Source organism: Rousettus aegyptiacus, unplaced genomic scaffold (assembly GCF_014176215.1).
Source record: "Rousettus aegyptiacus isolate mRouAeg1 unplaced genomic scaffold, mRouAeg1.p scaffold_m13_p_1, whole genome shotgun sequence".
NCBI classification, from domain to species: Eukaryota; Metazoa; Chordata; class Mammalia; order Chiroptera; family Pteropodidae; genus Rousettus; species Rousettus aegyptiacus.
This window is the reverse complement of record NW_023416284.1, coordinates 96,461,758-96,477,261: the sequence shown is the minus strand read 5'-3', so window position 1 is coordinate 96,477,261 and position 15,504 is coordinate 96,461,758. Positions and strand designations below refer to the sequence as shown.

Genomic DNA, 15,504 nt, shown 5'->3' with positions numbered 1-15,504 from the left:
TATAATGAGGAGAAAACCCAATTGACAGAAACAGAAATAGGCCCAGGAATGACACAGATGATAAAGTAGACAGGGACATATTTTTTAAATGTAATGGATGTGTGTTCAAACATAGAGAGAAAGATGCCAGAGAAGTGATCCCTTAACTGTTAACGTGACTCATTCATCTGATCATTCTTTGAACAAAGATGCAGTAACCAAGACAGAGAAGGTGCCAGCCATCTTGGAATTTATATTCTCATTAAGGAGAAGGAAAATAAACAAGAGAATCTGAGCTAAGAAGGAGTTGAGGGCGGGATAGAATGGGCCTGGCCTCACTACGAAAGTACATAAGGGTGTGAGAGCCAGGAAGGTATGGAGAGGGAGGCTTAGGACTAGGATGGTGGGTTAAGGGCTCAGTGATGTGAGGAGGCCTGGGGCTGAATGGTTGCATAAGCATGGCAAACAAAGGATTCATGGGGAATTTGAATCACCTTGGAACATGGGGGAAGAGAGTATTCCATGATGTGTGTCCAGGGGCTGCCAGGGCTTTAAGGCATAGGAGACGTGGAAAGTTTGGCTGTGAATGTTGAGAATGTATGATGTGTATAATGTATAACATGTAAACCGTGGGAGGAGGAAATAGCATGTTCTTTGATACAGGCTCTGTCTCCTGTGTGATAAATGGCCTCTGGGCATGACCCTGGATGTTTCTTTCACGGCAAGGGAAAAGGCAGCCATCCTCTTTAGGGTTAACTCCTTTATTTGAGGTTTCCATGGCCAAGTGCTAGCCAGCACAGCTGAGCCAATTTTATGCACACAGTGGGGCCAGCAGAAAGCTAGTTATGCCTCCACCCTCTCAATTCACTCAACTCCTTGTCTCAAGAAGGCAGCCCCTCCCCAGACCAGCCCCATTTCCCCTCTAGTCCCAGGTGTGAGATACTATTGTCATCTTCTCTTCTCTGAAATATCTTTTGATACTTTTTCTATCACTGTCTTTAGAGCCAGGCAAGGAGATCCCCTCGACCATACCTCAGAGATCACTGCACTTTGAAGTGCCTTACTAGAAAGCTTCTTAGTCACCCTCTGGTACTGGGACCCACCATGGCCAGCATTGTCACCCATCCGGGTCATCCTAGCCCAGACAAGGGCCCATGTGGACCTCTGTTCCATTTACTCCCTTCAGGGTGTTCTTCAACTCAGGGGTTGACCAAAGCCCCAAAGTGCCCCAGGATTTGTGTCTATGGAATTGCCCTGAGGCTTGAGGTCAGTCCCTGGTTCCAGGAGAATAGCCTAGTGAGCAGGTCATTCTTACTGACTGGTGCAGTATTCCTTTCATGGCATTGCTCAAGATTGTGTCACCAGACTGGTGCTGATGTGCTGATTTGAGTGACTCTCACAGTCAGACGTAGGACAAAGAATCTTCACATGCACTGATTAGAAAACAAACAAATCTATAAGTATCTCTTCTCTTTTATATTCTAAATCTTCACCAATAAATCACTATATCTCATGTGGGCTCATGAATTTGGTACATTTTTTAAACAAATTGCTTATATAGACAGGGGGCCACAAAAAATATTTGCCAGGACCCTATACACCCAGGAGCAGCCCTGGCCTCTTCTCTACTCTCAGTTCCTCAGCTCACTATCACTCTCAGGCCCTGGGGAGGCTCTGTTCCTCCCTGGGGCCAAGACAAAGTCTGTCTTGGTCAGGACTCCTTATCTACATCCTGGTCTCTGTCTTCCCAGGCTTATTGTTTTATCTCCAATGCTTCTTGCATCTCTGGGTGTTTTCTACAGAATGCAGAGGTAAGGGGACAAGGGGGGCTTCTCAATATGGAGTGTCCTATAGATCCCAGAACAATCCCATTGCTTTTCTCAAAAGCAGTGGCCATCAAGAGAGAAGGGCATGGTCTTCCCACTCCTGTTGTTCTCCCAAGGACATTTGCCTGATGTGTTAGGACAAGCTGGCCAGTTCCTTCATTGCATTCCACAGATGAGCTATTTCCCCGCAGGAGTTGCCAACCACAATGACTCAGAAAAAAGGGTAGAGAACTAAGTCATGACAGACGCTGGCAGTGGCCTGCCCATGTCCCCCAGTCCACCTGAAGGTCTTGTGCAACTTTCATGGACTGTCCCCATCTACACCAATCTTCCTATCTCAAGTATCTGTACGTTTCTACCTAAAGGTTCTCTTTGGCCACAGAAGCACTCTCAGCCCCTGTGAAGGGCATGCCGGCAGTGTAGGAGCTAACCACCCCTAGAGCAGTCCCCAACTAATGAGGGATAGGAGTTGATAGATAAACATTTCAGCTTCCTTATGACTCTATGAGACAACTCTGAAGTGTGTCCTACACAGTCTCTGAGAGGTCCCCAGTGGGGTCAAGCCCCAGGTGCCCCACGACAGTCACCTGCTCAATAACACATCCTATATAGGTTGCTTTCCTTCTCCTGTCTCTCTTCCCCACTCTTGAGATCTCTTCCTGGGATCACTTTCCAGATGAACTACTCTCATCCAAACTTTGCCTCAGGGTCTGCTTCAACTCCAACTTAAGGCAAAGGTATCTATCTCAGAATCATGGTAAGAGGTGGGGGGGGGGGGCTCTTGCAATCAAGATAACTGAGCTGGTAAAAATATGAGTCCCCCCAACTTCGATCAGAGCCCCTCTCTTAACTGCACTATATACCGGGGCTCAGGGAAAGAGCTCATGTGAGAAAGGAATCCTGCTGCTCCAAAAACAATGGAAATTTCAGAACAAGGTCAATAACAGGTTGGTTGGTTGGTTGGTTGGTTTTGAGCCTTCCCCTCGTTTCGCCCTTCAGCTTTCCCCATCCTCTCTGCTGGTCACACAGCTGGGCTGGACCTCCCCTGAGGTCATACTCTCTAGCTTTGGGGGTAGACAGACCCACACAAATCTGCACCGCCTCTGCCTCCATAAAGAATGCTCTCCCACACCCTTCACTGTGGGGAGACCTCGGAAACCCAGACAACCACATGCGGAACCTGTTGCTTCAGCCCATGGTGCCTTCCATTAGGTGGGCTCTGTGAGGGCAGCAGGATCTGAAACCAGGGCTCCTCTCTGCTTGCTCTTTTCCCTGGGGCAGGTGGGCCTTATCTTCTCTCCCTTTAGTTCCCGTTTGACAAGTGTACTTTTTCGTTTGTGCGGATATGTGCCTATTGAATGACCCCGTAAGTGAATACCGATGTTGGATGTCTGTTGGATGTCGGGGTGGGAGGCCAGTCCTTTTCCTTATCTCAGTGCGCATTCAGACAGAAAGAGACCCGTGCCCAGCTGCTCTGTTTACTCTGTATTCTCTGCCCATTGTACATGAAATTGATCGTGGGGGTGGGGAGGTGTTTTTCTTCTTTTTCCTACAATCTCCTTATTAGTTCAGCCTCAGAAAGTCCCTTATCACTGCCGGATGTCAGGCCACACTCTGCCATCAGGCCTGGCCATATTAGACTCTCCATTAATTGATTTTGCCCTCCCCCACTTGGGAAGCACAAATCGGCTTGGCCCATTAGGAGCAATAATTCCCTGAAAGAGATTGTAAATCATGACCTGTGTCCATAGGCCACTCACAGCGGAACAGTGCCCACATGGGAGGTGTCGGGCTGGAACCTCCGAAGGGCAGGGGAGGCCCCTGCTGTCCCGTGGGCTCTCTGCCAAACCTGACCACTTAAGGCCACAGCCAGCCAGAAGGAGTAGCTAAGACAGGCCCCAGCACACAGAGTGTATACAAATGAGAAAAGGAAGGAAGAGAAGGAAAGGGGGCTCATTCTGTGGGGCAGAGTGCTTTGAGGACCTCTTGAGTTGACCCCCACACACCAAGTCCACCATTATGTCACTCTTTGGCTCTGTGGCCTCGGGTTTTCAGAAGTCCCCCACCAAACTGAAAATGCTCCAGAGAAAGACTCTACCCTTAACTCCAGCCAGGTCATGCCTTGCTGGTTTCACTGCATCTGTGAAAATCTGAGTGTGGGGGGAGAGGAAAGGTGCAACCAGAGAGAGCAGAGAGGAAGGAGCACCAGGGGAGAAAAGCAGCAGCCAGGAAGGGTGGGAGGAGGCCACGGTCTGGCCAACTTACCAGCACATAGTAGGTTCTCAGTCGGAATGGCAGTCCCTTCCATACCTGACAGGGATACGTGCAAAGACCCCCAGTGGATGCCTGAAACTGCAGACAGTACTGAACCCTAAATAAACCATGTTCTTTCCTGTACATACATATCTTTCCACTTAAAGGAAGCACATTACAGCTCCTCTTCGGCATATCCAAATTACCACCATCAGTAAGTACTCTTGTACTCTGAGACAATTATTAAGTACAAAAAAAAAAAGGTTATTTGAACACCAGCACTGTGATACCATAAAAGTGGATCTGTTAACAGGGCTACGGAGTGACTAACTGGTGGGGAGCATTGGCAGTGTGGATACTCTGGGGAAAGAGAAGATTCACATCTTAGGTGAGAGATTTCATTCTGCAACTCAGAATGATGTACAATTTAAAGCTTATGAATTGTTTCTGGACTTTTCCAGGTAATGTTTTCAGATCACAGTTGACCATGGGTAACTAAAACCACAGAAAGGGAAACCACAGATAAGAAGGGGCTACTATCGCCCATAAACAAACAAGTGCTTTGCTTATCGTGAACCTGGCACCACTTCCTGTCCAAGATCTGAGGAAGGGAGGGTTTCAATAAGGGCAGACCTAGCCCTCCTTCCACCTCAACATATCCCTCTGGCCCACTGCATTCACCTCTTTCTGCCATGCGGATAATGCATTCTCTCACCCTTCACCTCCTCTCACCTGAGAACAACCACCATTACCTGTGGATGGTGTCCAGACCCGTCGAGGATATTCAGGCTACAGAAGTTGCTAAGACCTGCCTGAGATTCCCCCAGACATCAATGGATAAGCTTCCTCAATGGCACAAGAGAGAACTCTTCACATATTGAGCTTCTCCAGGGCGATAACACAGCATTTGATTATCACACAGCCTTGCAGATGTATCTACGACCCTTGCTTAAAACCAGGAATAAGTGAGTCTGTAACGATGAGACAGTCAGTAGTCTGTTGTCCTGTTTCTCAAAAATACAAGGAAACAATAAGTCAAGGGTAAGTTTAGTGACTCCAGATGCTTTCTTCTCCCTCCAAAAGAAGCCCACAACCCAGCACAGTGCTGTTTGGGAAAGCTCTGGGTGTGAGGAGGGCCTTGTAAAGGGCAGCTTTAGATCCCCAGGTGGCCTCAGGGAACCCAGAACCCACAGATTACAGGGATGGCGGCTGCCACCTCCACAGGGTCGCACCTGAACCACAGGATGGATGAGGTGCTGCAGAGAACCCCTCCACCTGCCTTCAGCACTCGTTACAGCCTCGGGACAGTCCTAATGCGCAGCCTCCAGGGCGCTGCCTGCACCTCCACTGCCTGTATTTGTTCTGGTTTTGGCCTGAGAGCAGATGAACAACCCTGTGTCACTGGCACTCTCTTGATCCTTCATATACTTGAAAACAGCAAAAGTCTCCCCCTTGTTTTTATTTTCTATAAAACACACCTATCTCTCCTTCTCCCTCTCCCTTCCCACCTTTCCTCTCTCCTTTTCTCCCTCTATTCCTCCCTCCCTTGCTCTTTCCCTCTCCCTTCCCCACTCTCCCTCCCCTCTCATTACAGGACCATATTTGCTTATCCTGGATATGCCTGCCACAGTGTCTGCCTCCCCATTGCTTCTTCTAAGTGACACCTGTATGCGTAAGTATCAGCTGGGCAGGGCCAATCAGCTGAGGTTGGGGAGTGACCCAAAGACAGGCCACCCTTGGGTGCTCTTTGACCCACTGCCTTCTTAGAGGATTTGAGCCAAGATATACCAAGAGAAAGAAGCAGAGGGCAATGGGAGCGGACACTGAGCAGGTGCCAGGGTGAGATGCAGAGAGGGAGAACTCTGAGGCAGAGAGGAGGACGGAACAGTGGGAGAGGATCTCCAGATGGGACGAGGGGAGGGGGCTCCCCTGAGGAGAGTGGCAGGCACATTAATGGTGGAGAGTTAGGAGTGAGGATGCAGCCTTGTTCCAGAACCCTGGCTGCTTCTGGCTTCCTACCACAAATTATCTCAATTACTCAAGATAACTGGAGAGTGTTCCTATTCCTTCCAAATCAAATAGGCCTTGAACAATGAAAAAAACAAAACCTCACGTAACCATTGGGAGGTAACAAAATACTTAACAGTGGCTTAAACAAATAGAGTTTATGTTTCTAACATAAAAAGAGATCTAGAGATAGGTGCTTACAGGAATCGGCTGAACATCTTTGTATCGCTCTTGGCCTTTTCCTCAAGGATGTGATTTGGCTCAGCATGTGCAGTCAGTCACCTGTGAGTTCAAGGCGGACAGACAGGAGAAGGTGGGGCCTGTTGAGGTTGAACCCTTGTTAGGAGAGAACGCTTTGTCTGTCCCAACCGCCACAGTTAATTCATCTAATTGGCCAGAAATGGACACCCCAGCTGCAAGGGAGCTTGGAAAGTGGTTGTAAGGGACACTGTAATCCTCTGACTCCTTCTCATTTCTGAGCCCCTTTTACCCCACTCTAATGTGTTTTTGTTTCCAGTGGCCTGGCCTGTACCTGGGGCTCTTCAGTGGACTGTCTGTGGGCTTCCAGAGCCATTTTATCCGCAGGTGCACAGAGCTAGAGACGCCCGAATGGTTGCCTTGTATGGGAATATGAGAGCCCAGCTCCCTTGCTTCCACTGGGGACTAACTGAGTGTGTTTGACTGTCCAGGGCTCCCCAGGAACCAGGTGGAGGTGGAGACTCTGGTGTCTTTTTGGGACCCACTTACCCCACTCCCTAATCAGTCCTCGCTTACCCCACTGCTCATACACAAACTCCCCTCTCAGGGCTGCTCCTAGAGCACTCAGCCTAAGACAGCAGGGGCAGGATTATTATGATGGCTAAGATCAATCATGCTCTGTTGCCCAACATGGACAAAAGTAGAGTTCTGTTAGCCAGGAAGGAAGAAAAAGGTATTGGGCAGGCAACTCATCGTGCCACTGCCACAGGTCATTACAGAAAACATTAAAAAACACAGAGAACTTGGAACCTTCACACACTGCTGGTGGAAATGTAGAATGGTGCAGCCACTTTGGAAAATGGTCTGGCGGTTTCTCAAAAAGTTAAACATAGAGTTACCAGATGACCCAGCAATTCCATGCCTAGGTATGTATTCAAAAAAATTGGAAGTGTTTGCACAAAAATTTGTACATGAATATCCATAGCAACACTACTCATTATAGCCAAAAAGTAGAATCAACCCAAATATCTATCAGGTGATAAATGGATAAATAAAATGTTCATATATCCATATGACTAACTATCACTCAACCATAAAGACGAATGAAGTATTGACACATGCTACAATATGGATGAACCTTTTAAGGTTTTTAAATGTATGCTAACTGAAGAAGCCAGACACAAAAGGCTACATATCATATGATTGCATTTGCATGAAATGTCCAGAATAGGCAAGTCCACAGAGACAGGGAGCAGATTAATGGTGGCCAGAGGCTGAGGGGTCAGGCTGTGGGGAGGAGGACCAATAACTAAAGGGTGTAGGTTTTCTCTTCAATGTGATGAAAATGCTCTAAAACTGATTGTAGGGATGGTTGCACTGCCCTAAGAATATGCAAAAAACCGCTCAATTATATCCTTTAAATATGTGAATGGTATGGTATGTGAATCGTATCTCAACGGAACTGTCACAAATACATATACACATAAGGAAAGAAGAGAAAGAGAGGAAAACACACTCGATTCTGCCCGCCCAGAGCCAGTCTAGGTATACTTTCAGCCTATTTTTCATTCACACCTACATCTCACCAATGTAGTATCTTCTGAAGGGAGCCAGGTAAGGATTTCAAGCAAGGGAAATTATCAGTGAATGTTATGAAGCAAACACGTCCAATTTGTTAGGCGCACCCCCCGATACTGTTCCTGATGGAGACTGCCATTTGTCTATTTGCTTTGCCCTGATTTGTCACCTAGTTTACTCATCCTCAGGTCCCCCCAATAGGCAGGTCAATTCTACTGCCCTATTTTGTATCCAAGGCAACTGAGTACAAAGTTTATTCACACTCGTTCTGATTTCTTCCCGACTCCTAAGCTTGGGGGCTTGAAGACATCATGAGTGAGAAACTGGGGGCTGCAGAGGAGGCCCATTCAGGCCTTAGTAGAGTGAGAGGGAGTATAAGATTTGTCCCCAAAACACCCACCTGACTTGGAGGCAAAAGGTGAAACACGATGACCTCAGGAGGACCCAGCAGGTCTATTTGAGGGGTCCATGCCACTTATTTGCTGCTTTCCTGTGGGGGCGTGGCGGGGGGGTGAGGCTGGGTAAGGGGTAGCAGGCCTGTTTGCACTAACAGCACTTAGTGCAGCCAAGCTGAGCTGCACTGTTCAAACAGACTCCCAGCCTGCAGACACCTGTGCTGAGGAAGGCAAGGTAGACAGGAGGTTGGACACAGGTCCTGGGTTCTTCCCGCTTCTCCTCCCAAAGCCAGCCCCACAGCCCTAGAAGAGTCTTAGCCACACCATGCCCCACGCTGGGCTCTGCAGCTGCTGGGGTGGCAAGGTGCTACCCCTGCTACTGGCCTATGTCTGCTACCTGCTGCTCGGTGCCACTGTCTTCCAGCTGCTGGAGAAGCAGGCAGAGTCTCAGTCTAGGGACCAGTTTCAGTTTGAGAAGCTGCGCTTCCTGGAGAACTACACCTGCCTGGACCGGTGGGCCCTGGAGCAGTTTGTACAGGTGAAGGGGAGACACTGGTGTGGGATGGTGGGCAGAATGGGGGTTCTCAGGACAGGTCCAGAGCCACCACCCAGGACTGATGCCCTATTTGGAAGTACAGGGGTGGGAACAGAGCCAGATGACACTTAGATCCAGGTCTAAAACAGGATTGCTGTGACATTGGGCAAGTCATTTAGCCTCTCTGCTCCCAAATTTCCTCATCTAGAAGGTAAGGAGAACAATTATATCTGTGCTACAGACATTCAACAGCAGATTAAAAGCACTTTCTAAGCTGCCACTTACTGCATAAACGTGAGCTTAGAGTCAGTTTTTATCAATGTTGTGCAAATTTCCTTCTCCCACACTTATGCACTTCCCCTACCCCAACTCCAGGGCCACTGTTCCTTCTGCCCTCTCCCCAGCTCACGTCCCCGTGCTGACCACTCTCAAGAGCTGTAGATGAGAGACACAGGCAAAGGTCAGGAGCAGCCGTCATGCTGGCCTGCCCCAGCCCAGTTCTAGCTGGAGCCGGGCTAGGCAAGCAGTGGCCAGGGCAACTGAGCTCCACTAGCACTGTGCCCAGGGGGGACTCTCTCTGGTGGCAGAGCAGGTCACCCCCTGTCTGGGCCCCTTCTACTTCCCTGCACAAACTCTGGGGCACCGGCACCCTATCTCCAAGAACTGAGGCAAAACCCGGGTGTTGTGGGGGAAGGTGAATGCATTCAAGACTAGGAAACAGAGCGAATGACAACCTCGCCACAAAGGAACAAGCCAAGTGCAGGGTTATCAGAGTGATAACTGGTTATGATAGGTCTTAAACAGTGGGGAGTGGGGTCACCATGATGAGTTTAGACCAGTCATGATTCGTCACCCAGGGCCTAGTGTTTTAGATGTGTGTTCTCATAATCACCTATATTATCACTATCTCCTATTTGTAGCTGGGAACTGAGGCCCAGAGAGCTGGAATATGTCAGCCGAAGCTATACAGCTAGTGGTAGAGACAGAATGTGAACCCAGGCTAGCTGCTCTTCACCGCACAAATTAGCAAACATCTTGGGAGCGGGATGCAGCCTAAAGCAGTAGTTCTTAAAGTATGACCCCTAGACCAGCTGCCCAAGCATCACCTGGGAGCTCATTAGAAATGCCAGTGATCATGCCCAACCCCAAACCCAAGAATCGGAAACTTGGTATGGGCCCAGCAGTCTATATGTTAACAAGCCCTCCAGGCGATGCTGGCACCTGCCCAGGATGGAGAACAGCTGGCTGGGTGGTCAGAGAGAACTTTCTGGAGCTGTGAGAGATCTTCCCAGGCTCTTTCTTCCAGGAAATGAGGCTTCCAGCCTCAGGCAGTACAGAGCTGGGGCCATAGGACCCATATCAGAGCTGAGAAGGGTTCAGGAGCCTCTCAGGACCCTGGGGTCAAGGGTAAGGCAAAGTCTTAGAAGCCCCGGAACCTCTTCCTCTCTCAGCCTTGGGTTCCAGGTGAAACCCAGGAGCCGGAGGGTGTGGAAAGGATTGGTAGCTGGGATCTAACTAGCTCTGCAAACTGAGCGGGGATGCAGCAGCCTTGACTGCAGCCCCAAGGGAGAGGCCATTGATTAACAGCCTCCCTCAGCCTCTCCAGGGGAGCCAGGACATCCTGCAAGGCCTCAGCCAACTTGGGAGGTACACTCACTTGCCAGAGGACGTCTAACTGAAAGGCAGAAGAATTCTGAGATAAGATTCAAAAATATACATTACTGTTCAAATCGCAAGAGGGAAAAGCTATAAACAGCACCACGAGCAGTATTAAAGGCTGACTCCATCAGGAAACAAGTCTGGCCCAGGTTCACAAGGCTAACGTCTGACCTACTCCACCATGCATGGATTCTTAGAGAAGCATGGAAGGTCCTTATTTGGTGCCTCACACTCGGTACCCCCACTGACATCATGGCCCCTCCTCAGTGGGATGGAGAACATCAGAGCGATCTTGGGAGACAGCCTGGGTCCAGGGCAAGTGCTATTCTGACGGGTAAGGGTCTCCAGGGAGCACATGTGTTCCAGAATGTTCCATCCTGGTCTCTCTGGGTGTGTGGGAAAGAGAAGGAGGCCAAAATCCACATGTGAAGAGGCCAGATCTGCCAAAGTGAGAGGAAGCAGACGTCTCATGTCAGGACACTCGACCAGCCTGGCCCCCTGGGGCCACCCCGGCCAGAGCTCACTCACCCATTCATCAGGAAAACAGTTCCCGCAGGAACGAGAGGCCAGAGCTGCCTCCTCCTCCACCTCCTCCTTCCTGCCTTTGTAGCTCTACCAGGTGGCAAGGCTGTGCTGCTACTCTGGGTCAATTCACAGCTACAGGGGAGAGATTTGGGGAGCAGATGAGGAAGCCCTGCGCATCTCCAAGAGGGCTGGACCCTGCGGGGAGGGGTTCAGGGGTTCAGGTTCTATAAGCACACACTCAACATACACACAAAGCAAACACATCGCAATATACAGCAGCCATGCACACATCACATGCTTACAACAGATCAGATACACCGCCGCTACTACACGCACGTGCACGCGCACGCACGCGCACACACACACACACAGTGCGTGTATGCTCTTTGCCCTGGCCTCTGATGGAATTTCCCCTGTAGGCCTGGGCTGGGACTCACTAGGGGGCAGCAAAGAGCAAGGCTGCCTGATCACCTGGAAGCTCAGAGGATGCAGGGTTCTGCCCTTTTGCCATTAACCCCTTGGGAGAGCAGCCCCATGGCTTCCCTATGCTCCCTGAACCTCATTTTCCCAAGTAAACTCTTCCAGGAACATCCAACCTGAAAATTTTCCCATCGTCCTAACAACTCATTCGCAGCTCACCCTCTCTTGGCCATAGCAGTGTCTCCCACGTGGACCACTCCTTAAGCAGCTTCTGCCTCCTTAGGTCCATTCCTTTCCACCAGCCGAAGCTTAGAGCCCACACTTCAGTCAGCCCTGGCTAGTGGACCAGGCAGTGGGTTTGAAATCCAATGACCTTGGGCAAGTCACGTAGCCACTCTGAGCCTAGTGTCCTTTTCCACGAGATGGAAATGAGACTATCTAAGAATATCAAGTGAGATAACAAAAAGGCACCTTGTTGGGAGTTTAGCCGACAGCTGGTGCCATCAGACCCTTACTCCTCTCACCCCACAGGTCATCCTGGAAGCCTGGGTGAAGGGCGTGAACCCCAAAGGCAACTCCACCAACCCCAGCAACTGGGACTTCGGCAGCAGTTTCTTCTTTGCAGGCACAGTCGTCACCACCATAGGTAAAGGGCTAGTGAAGAAGGGCTTCCCCACAGCCGTCTTGGTTTGGGTTCCTCAACAGCAGATGCCGAGACAAGGTTATGGTTTATCTAGGAGATAATTCCAAGAAGTACAAGTAGAGAAATGAGAAAGTGAAACAGAACAGGGAGAAAAGGCAACAAAGTGTGTAGGGCAACTGGGCTCACTCCTGCTGGGAACCCTAGGTAGAGCCCATCCTTAGAACAGGCCCTTCAAGGGACAAGAAAGCAGGGGTGTTTTTCTACCAACTCCTGCCCTGGCTGGTTGCAAGCTAACCCTGGACATATTAACTCTCCAGTATTTTGGACCTGCCCACAGACCAAGTGCATTCCTGCGGCCAGAGAAAACCTCTCAGGTAGAGAGTGATGCTGGGACTTGGGGTGGGAAGTCATCTGTGTATACAGGAACTATCCATAAAGCTTCATGTGATACCCCGGGGTGTTCCAAGGGAACAGGACACTGACAATGTCTGCTGTACCCCTGAGCCAGAAAACCCACTCTACCTCCCACGAGGAAACCACCAGACCCCTACTAACCCCGGTCTCCCCCATTCAACCAATTAAGTCCAATTAAGTCCAACATCTTCCTTGAGCTCAGGTGACATGCAAGACAGAGGACGAAGTCAGGGTAGGGGGATACGTACAAACTTGGATCAGACCCAAACTTGGCCCTAAAAAAGCATCTGATCCAATCAATGATAAACACATCAAAAACAATAGTATGAGGCAAAGTAAATAATTAGGTAAGAATGACACAGAGCACTAAGGGGAACAACATCTAGAAAAGAGGAAGAGGGCTGCAGTCAAGAGCGCCTCCTAGAGGCAGCGTCATTTGAGATGAGCCTTTAAAAAGACAGCAAGATTCTTATACATAGAGATCATTCTAGGAGAGAATGAGGGAGAGTGTTCATGAGAACAGGGGAGCTTCCCCTCCTCACCACAGAGGTGATGGAAGAACAGTCTGTGGGGAAGGGAGTTCTAAACCCTCTCTTCCCACATTTGCACATTCCTCCTCTGCAGGATATGGGAACCTGGCACCCAGCACTGAGGCAGGCCAGGTCTTCTGTGTCTTCTATGCCCTGGTGGGCATCCCACTCAATGTGGTCTTCCTCAACCACCTGGCCACAGGGCTGCATGGCCACCTGACCACCCTCGAGAGGTGGGAAGACCAGCCCAGGCGCTCCCAGGTAGGGACCCTCCTCCCACAGCCCTGTCATGACAGAACCTATTTCAGGTTGAGTCCTCCAGAAGCTGATACTGAGACAGAGTTTACCAAGCAGATATTAGGTAGGCAACTGTGGAAGAAAATGTTTGGGCAGAGGGAGAAGTTAAATTGTGACGAAGTCTGGACAAAGAGTTGGCTAGCCCCTCGAGGAGGTCTGCAGCATGTGCAAACCATTGGATTTGTCCCACGGTGAGCTGAAATAACCAGGACTTTATACGCCTACCACAGTCAGGCGCTAGAGTGGCCTTTCTGGGAAGGGCATGCCCTGGGCCAGGCAGGCAGTAGCTGCTGTACATCCTAAAGGAGCTGACAGCTGGAAGTCACCTGCTGACAGCTGGCCAACACAGCGCATCCCAGTGGTCATCACAGAACTCCAACATCCTTTCCTGTGTTCAAAAACAAACTCCAGGCCACCCAGCATGCTCCCAGTGCCCACCCCATGGGCCAGTCCCTTAAAAAGCCAGGCACACTAGAAGGACAAGGATGCAGAGGAATCTGAGACAGCTTGCTGAGAGTCTACTGTCCCAGATCTGAGTCCCCAGGGGACCTGTACAAATGGATTCCCCCAGCCCAAAGGAATCTTCAAATTCTGACTTGACCCACTAATGTAATCCCTCTGACATAATCTTTCCCTGACTTGGGCAAGATGCCACACACACAGAGATCCAAGCCCCACTACAAAGGTCTGCAGGGCAGGAAAGGGACCTAGCTATGACCCAGCCCCACTCTCAAATTTGCCCCAGATCCTGCCCCCATACAATCCTAAGGCCTTCCTATTGGACTCAGAGACAGAATTCCTCCCTCCCTTCAGCTACTTCGGATCCTGGGCCTGTCTCTGTTCCTGACCTTGGGGACGCTGGTCATTCTCGTCTTCCCGCCCATGGTCTTCAGCCACGTGGAGGGCTGGAGCTTCTGTGAAGGTTTCTACTTTGCCTTCATCACTCTCAGCACCATCGGCTTCGGGGACTATGTCATTGGTGAGAACTAGGCAGTCACATATCTCAGGGTAGGGGACACCAGAACTGAGGGATGGAGAGATGTTGGTGGGGTATAATTATTGAGCATCAGATAGCCCTTGGGGTTTTTTTTGTTTTGTTTTGTTTTGTTTTGTTTTGTTTTGGAGATGACGAATGATTTCTGAGGCTGTGTGGATTCTCACATCCTCAAAAGCTGCTAGTCTGGAACCTTTCGCCCTTATCCCAGGGACCTCCATTGCTGATCCTTGTTATGAGGAGGCTGGGGGTGTCTCTATGGAACCTGGGGTCTGGCTGTACCCTCAGATCCCTGGCATTCATTATGTCCCCCTTCCCTGTCAGGCACAGACCCCAGCAAGCATTACATCTCAGTGTACCGAAGCCTGGCAGCCATCTGGATCCTCCTGGGCCTGGCATGGCTGGCGCTGGTCCTCCCATTAGGCCCCCTGCTTCTGCAGAGATGCTCCCAGCTCTGGCTGCTCAGCAGGGACCTTGGCCTCAAGGTAGGAGAGCCCCAGAGATAGATGGGCTCCCCAGACCTCAGAAGATCCCCATCTCTGCATGAGGCCCCCCAGCGGCCCCAGGAGTCTCTCCCAGCTTCCTCATCCCAGCCCATATATATGCCCTCTGGATTTCCAACCTGCTCCTCTCCCGATCGACTCATTTCCCAGCCAGAGCTGGTCTCAGGAGCACTCTGGAAAGAGAAAAGAGGCAGGAGTGTCCAAGAAAGGAGATATAGAGACACAATTGGAGACCAACGCATGTGGAGTGAGATGTGCACCATTGTCCCAGAGCCCCTACCCTTTTCCCCATCGAAAGTAACCAGACTTGGATCACTGTGACCGAACCCCATTGCCCTCCCCCCACCGCCCTCTCAGGAAGCCTCCTATGTGACAGCAAACAAAGGGTGACTTTACTTTTGCCTCACTGGACACGTGCACAACGTGCAATGGTCTGGCCCCCGCTATGTGTCAGACACTATGCCAGGCTCTGGGACAACAAGGAAAGTTCCTGCCTTCCATGTGCATCTAGCCAAATAGAAAGGCAACCCCCACCGAATGCCCAAAATGCTAAGACGAGAGCAGACCAGGGTATGATAAGAGTCCATGGGAATGGCTCACAAGGAGGGTCAAGGAGAGGGGCAGACACTTTGAAGCGTCTTAGTGCAAACAAGATATCTGCCCTCAGGAAACTACACTGAGGGGCAAGTAAGCTGCCTCTCAAAGCCTGCCAGTTGCCTCTGCCTAGAGGTTTGTGAGGAAGGCTTAG

The 15,504-nt window shown here is 50.3% G+C and overlaps 1 protein-coding gene across 1 annotated transcript; it reads left to right on the top strand.

Annotated features, from left to right (window-relative positions):
- The first annotated feature begins 8,418 nt into the window (after positions 1–8,418).
- KCNK16 (potassium two pore domain channel subfamily K member 16) lies at positions 8,419–14,807 on the top strand. Its single transcript, XM_016154318.2, has 5 exons — positions 8,419–8,774; positions 11,907–12,021; positions 13,057–13,223; positions 14,073–14,238; positions 14,578–14,807. Exons 1-5 carry the CDS (start codon positions 8,562–8,564, stop codon positions 14,757–14,759), a joined length of 843 nt encoding a protein of 280 aa, XP_016009804.2. The 5' UTR covers positions 8,419–8,561; the 3' UTR covers positions 14,760–14,807.
- The last annotated feature ends 697 nt before the right edge of the window (positions 14,808–15,504 follow it).

Excerpts from the sequence above, each read along its gene's own strand:
- KCNK16 (XM_016154318.2), top strand. The coding sequence starts at position 8,562 with ATGCCCCACGCTGGGCTCTGCAGCTGCTGGGGTGGCAAGGTGCTACCC. Across the intron at positions 8,775-11,906 it reads CCCTGGAGCAGTTTGTACAG|GTCATCCTGGAAGCCTGGGT; the intron begins GTGAAGGGGAGA and ends CTCACCCCACAG. Across the intron at positions 12,022-13,056 it reads CACAGTCGTCACCACCATAG|GATATGGGAACCTGGCACCC; the intron begins GTAAAGGGCTAG and ends CCTCCTCTGCAG.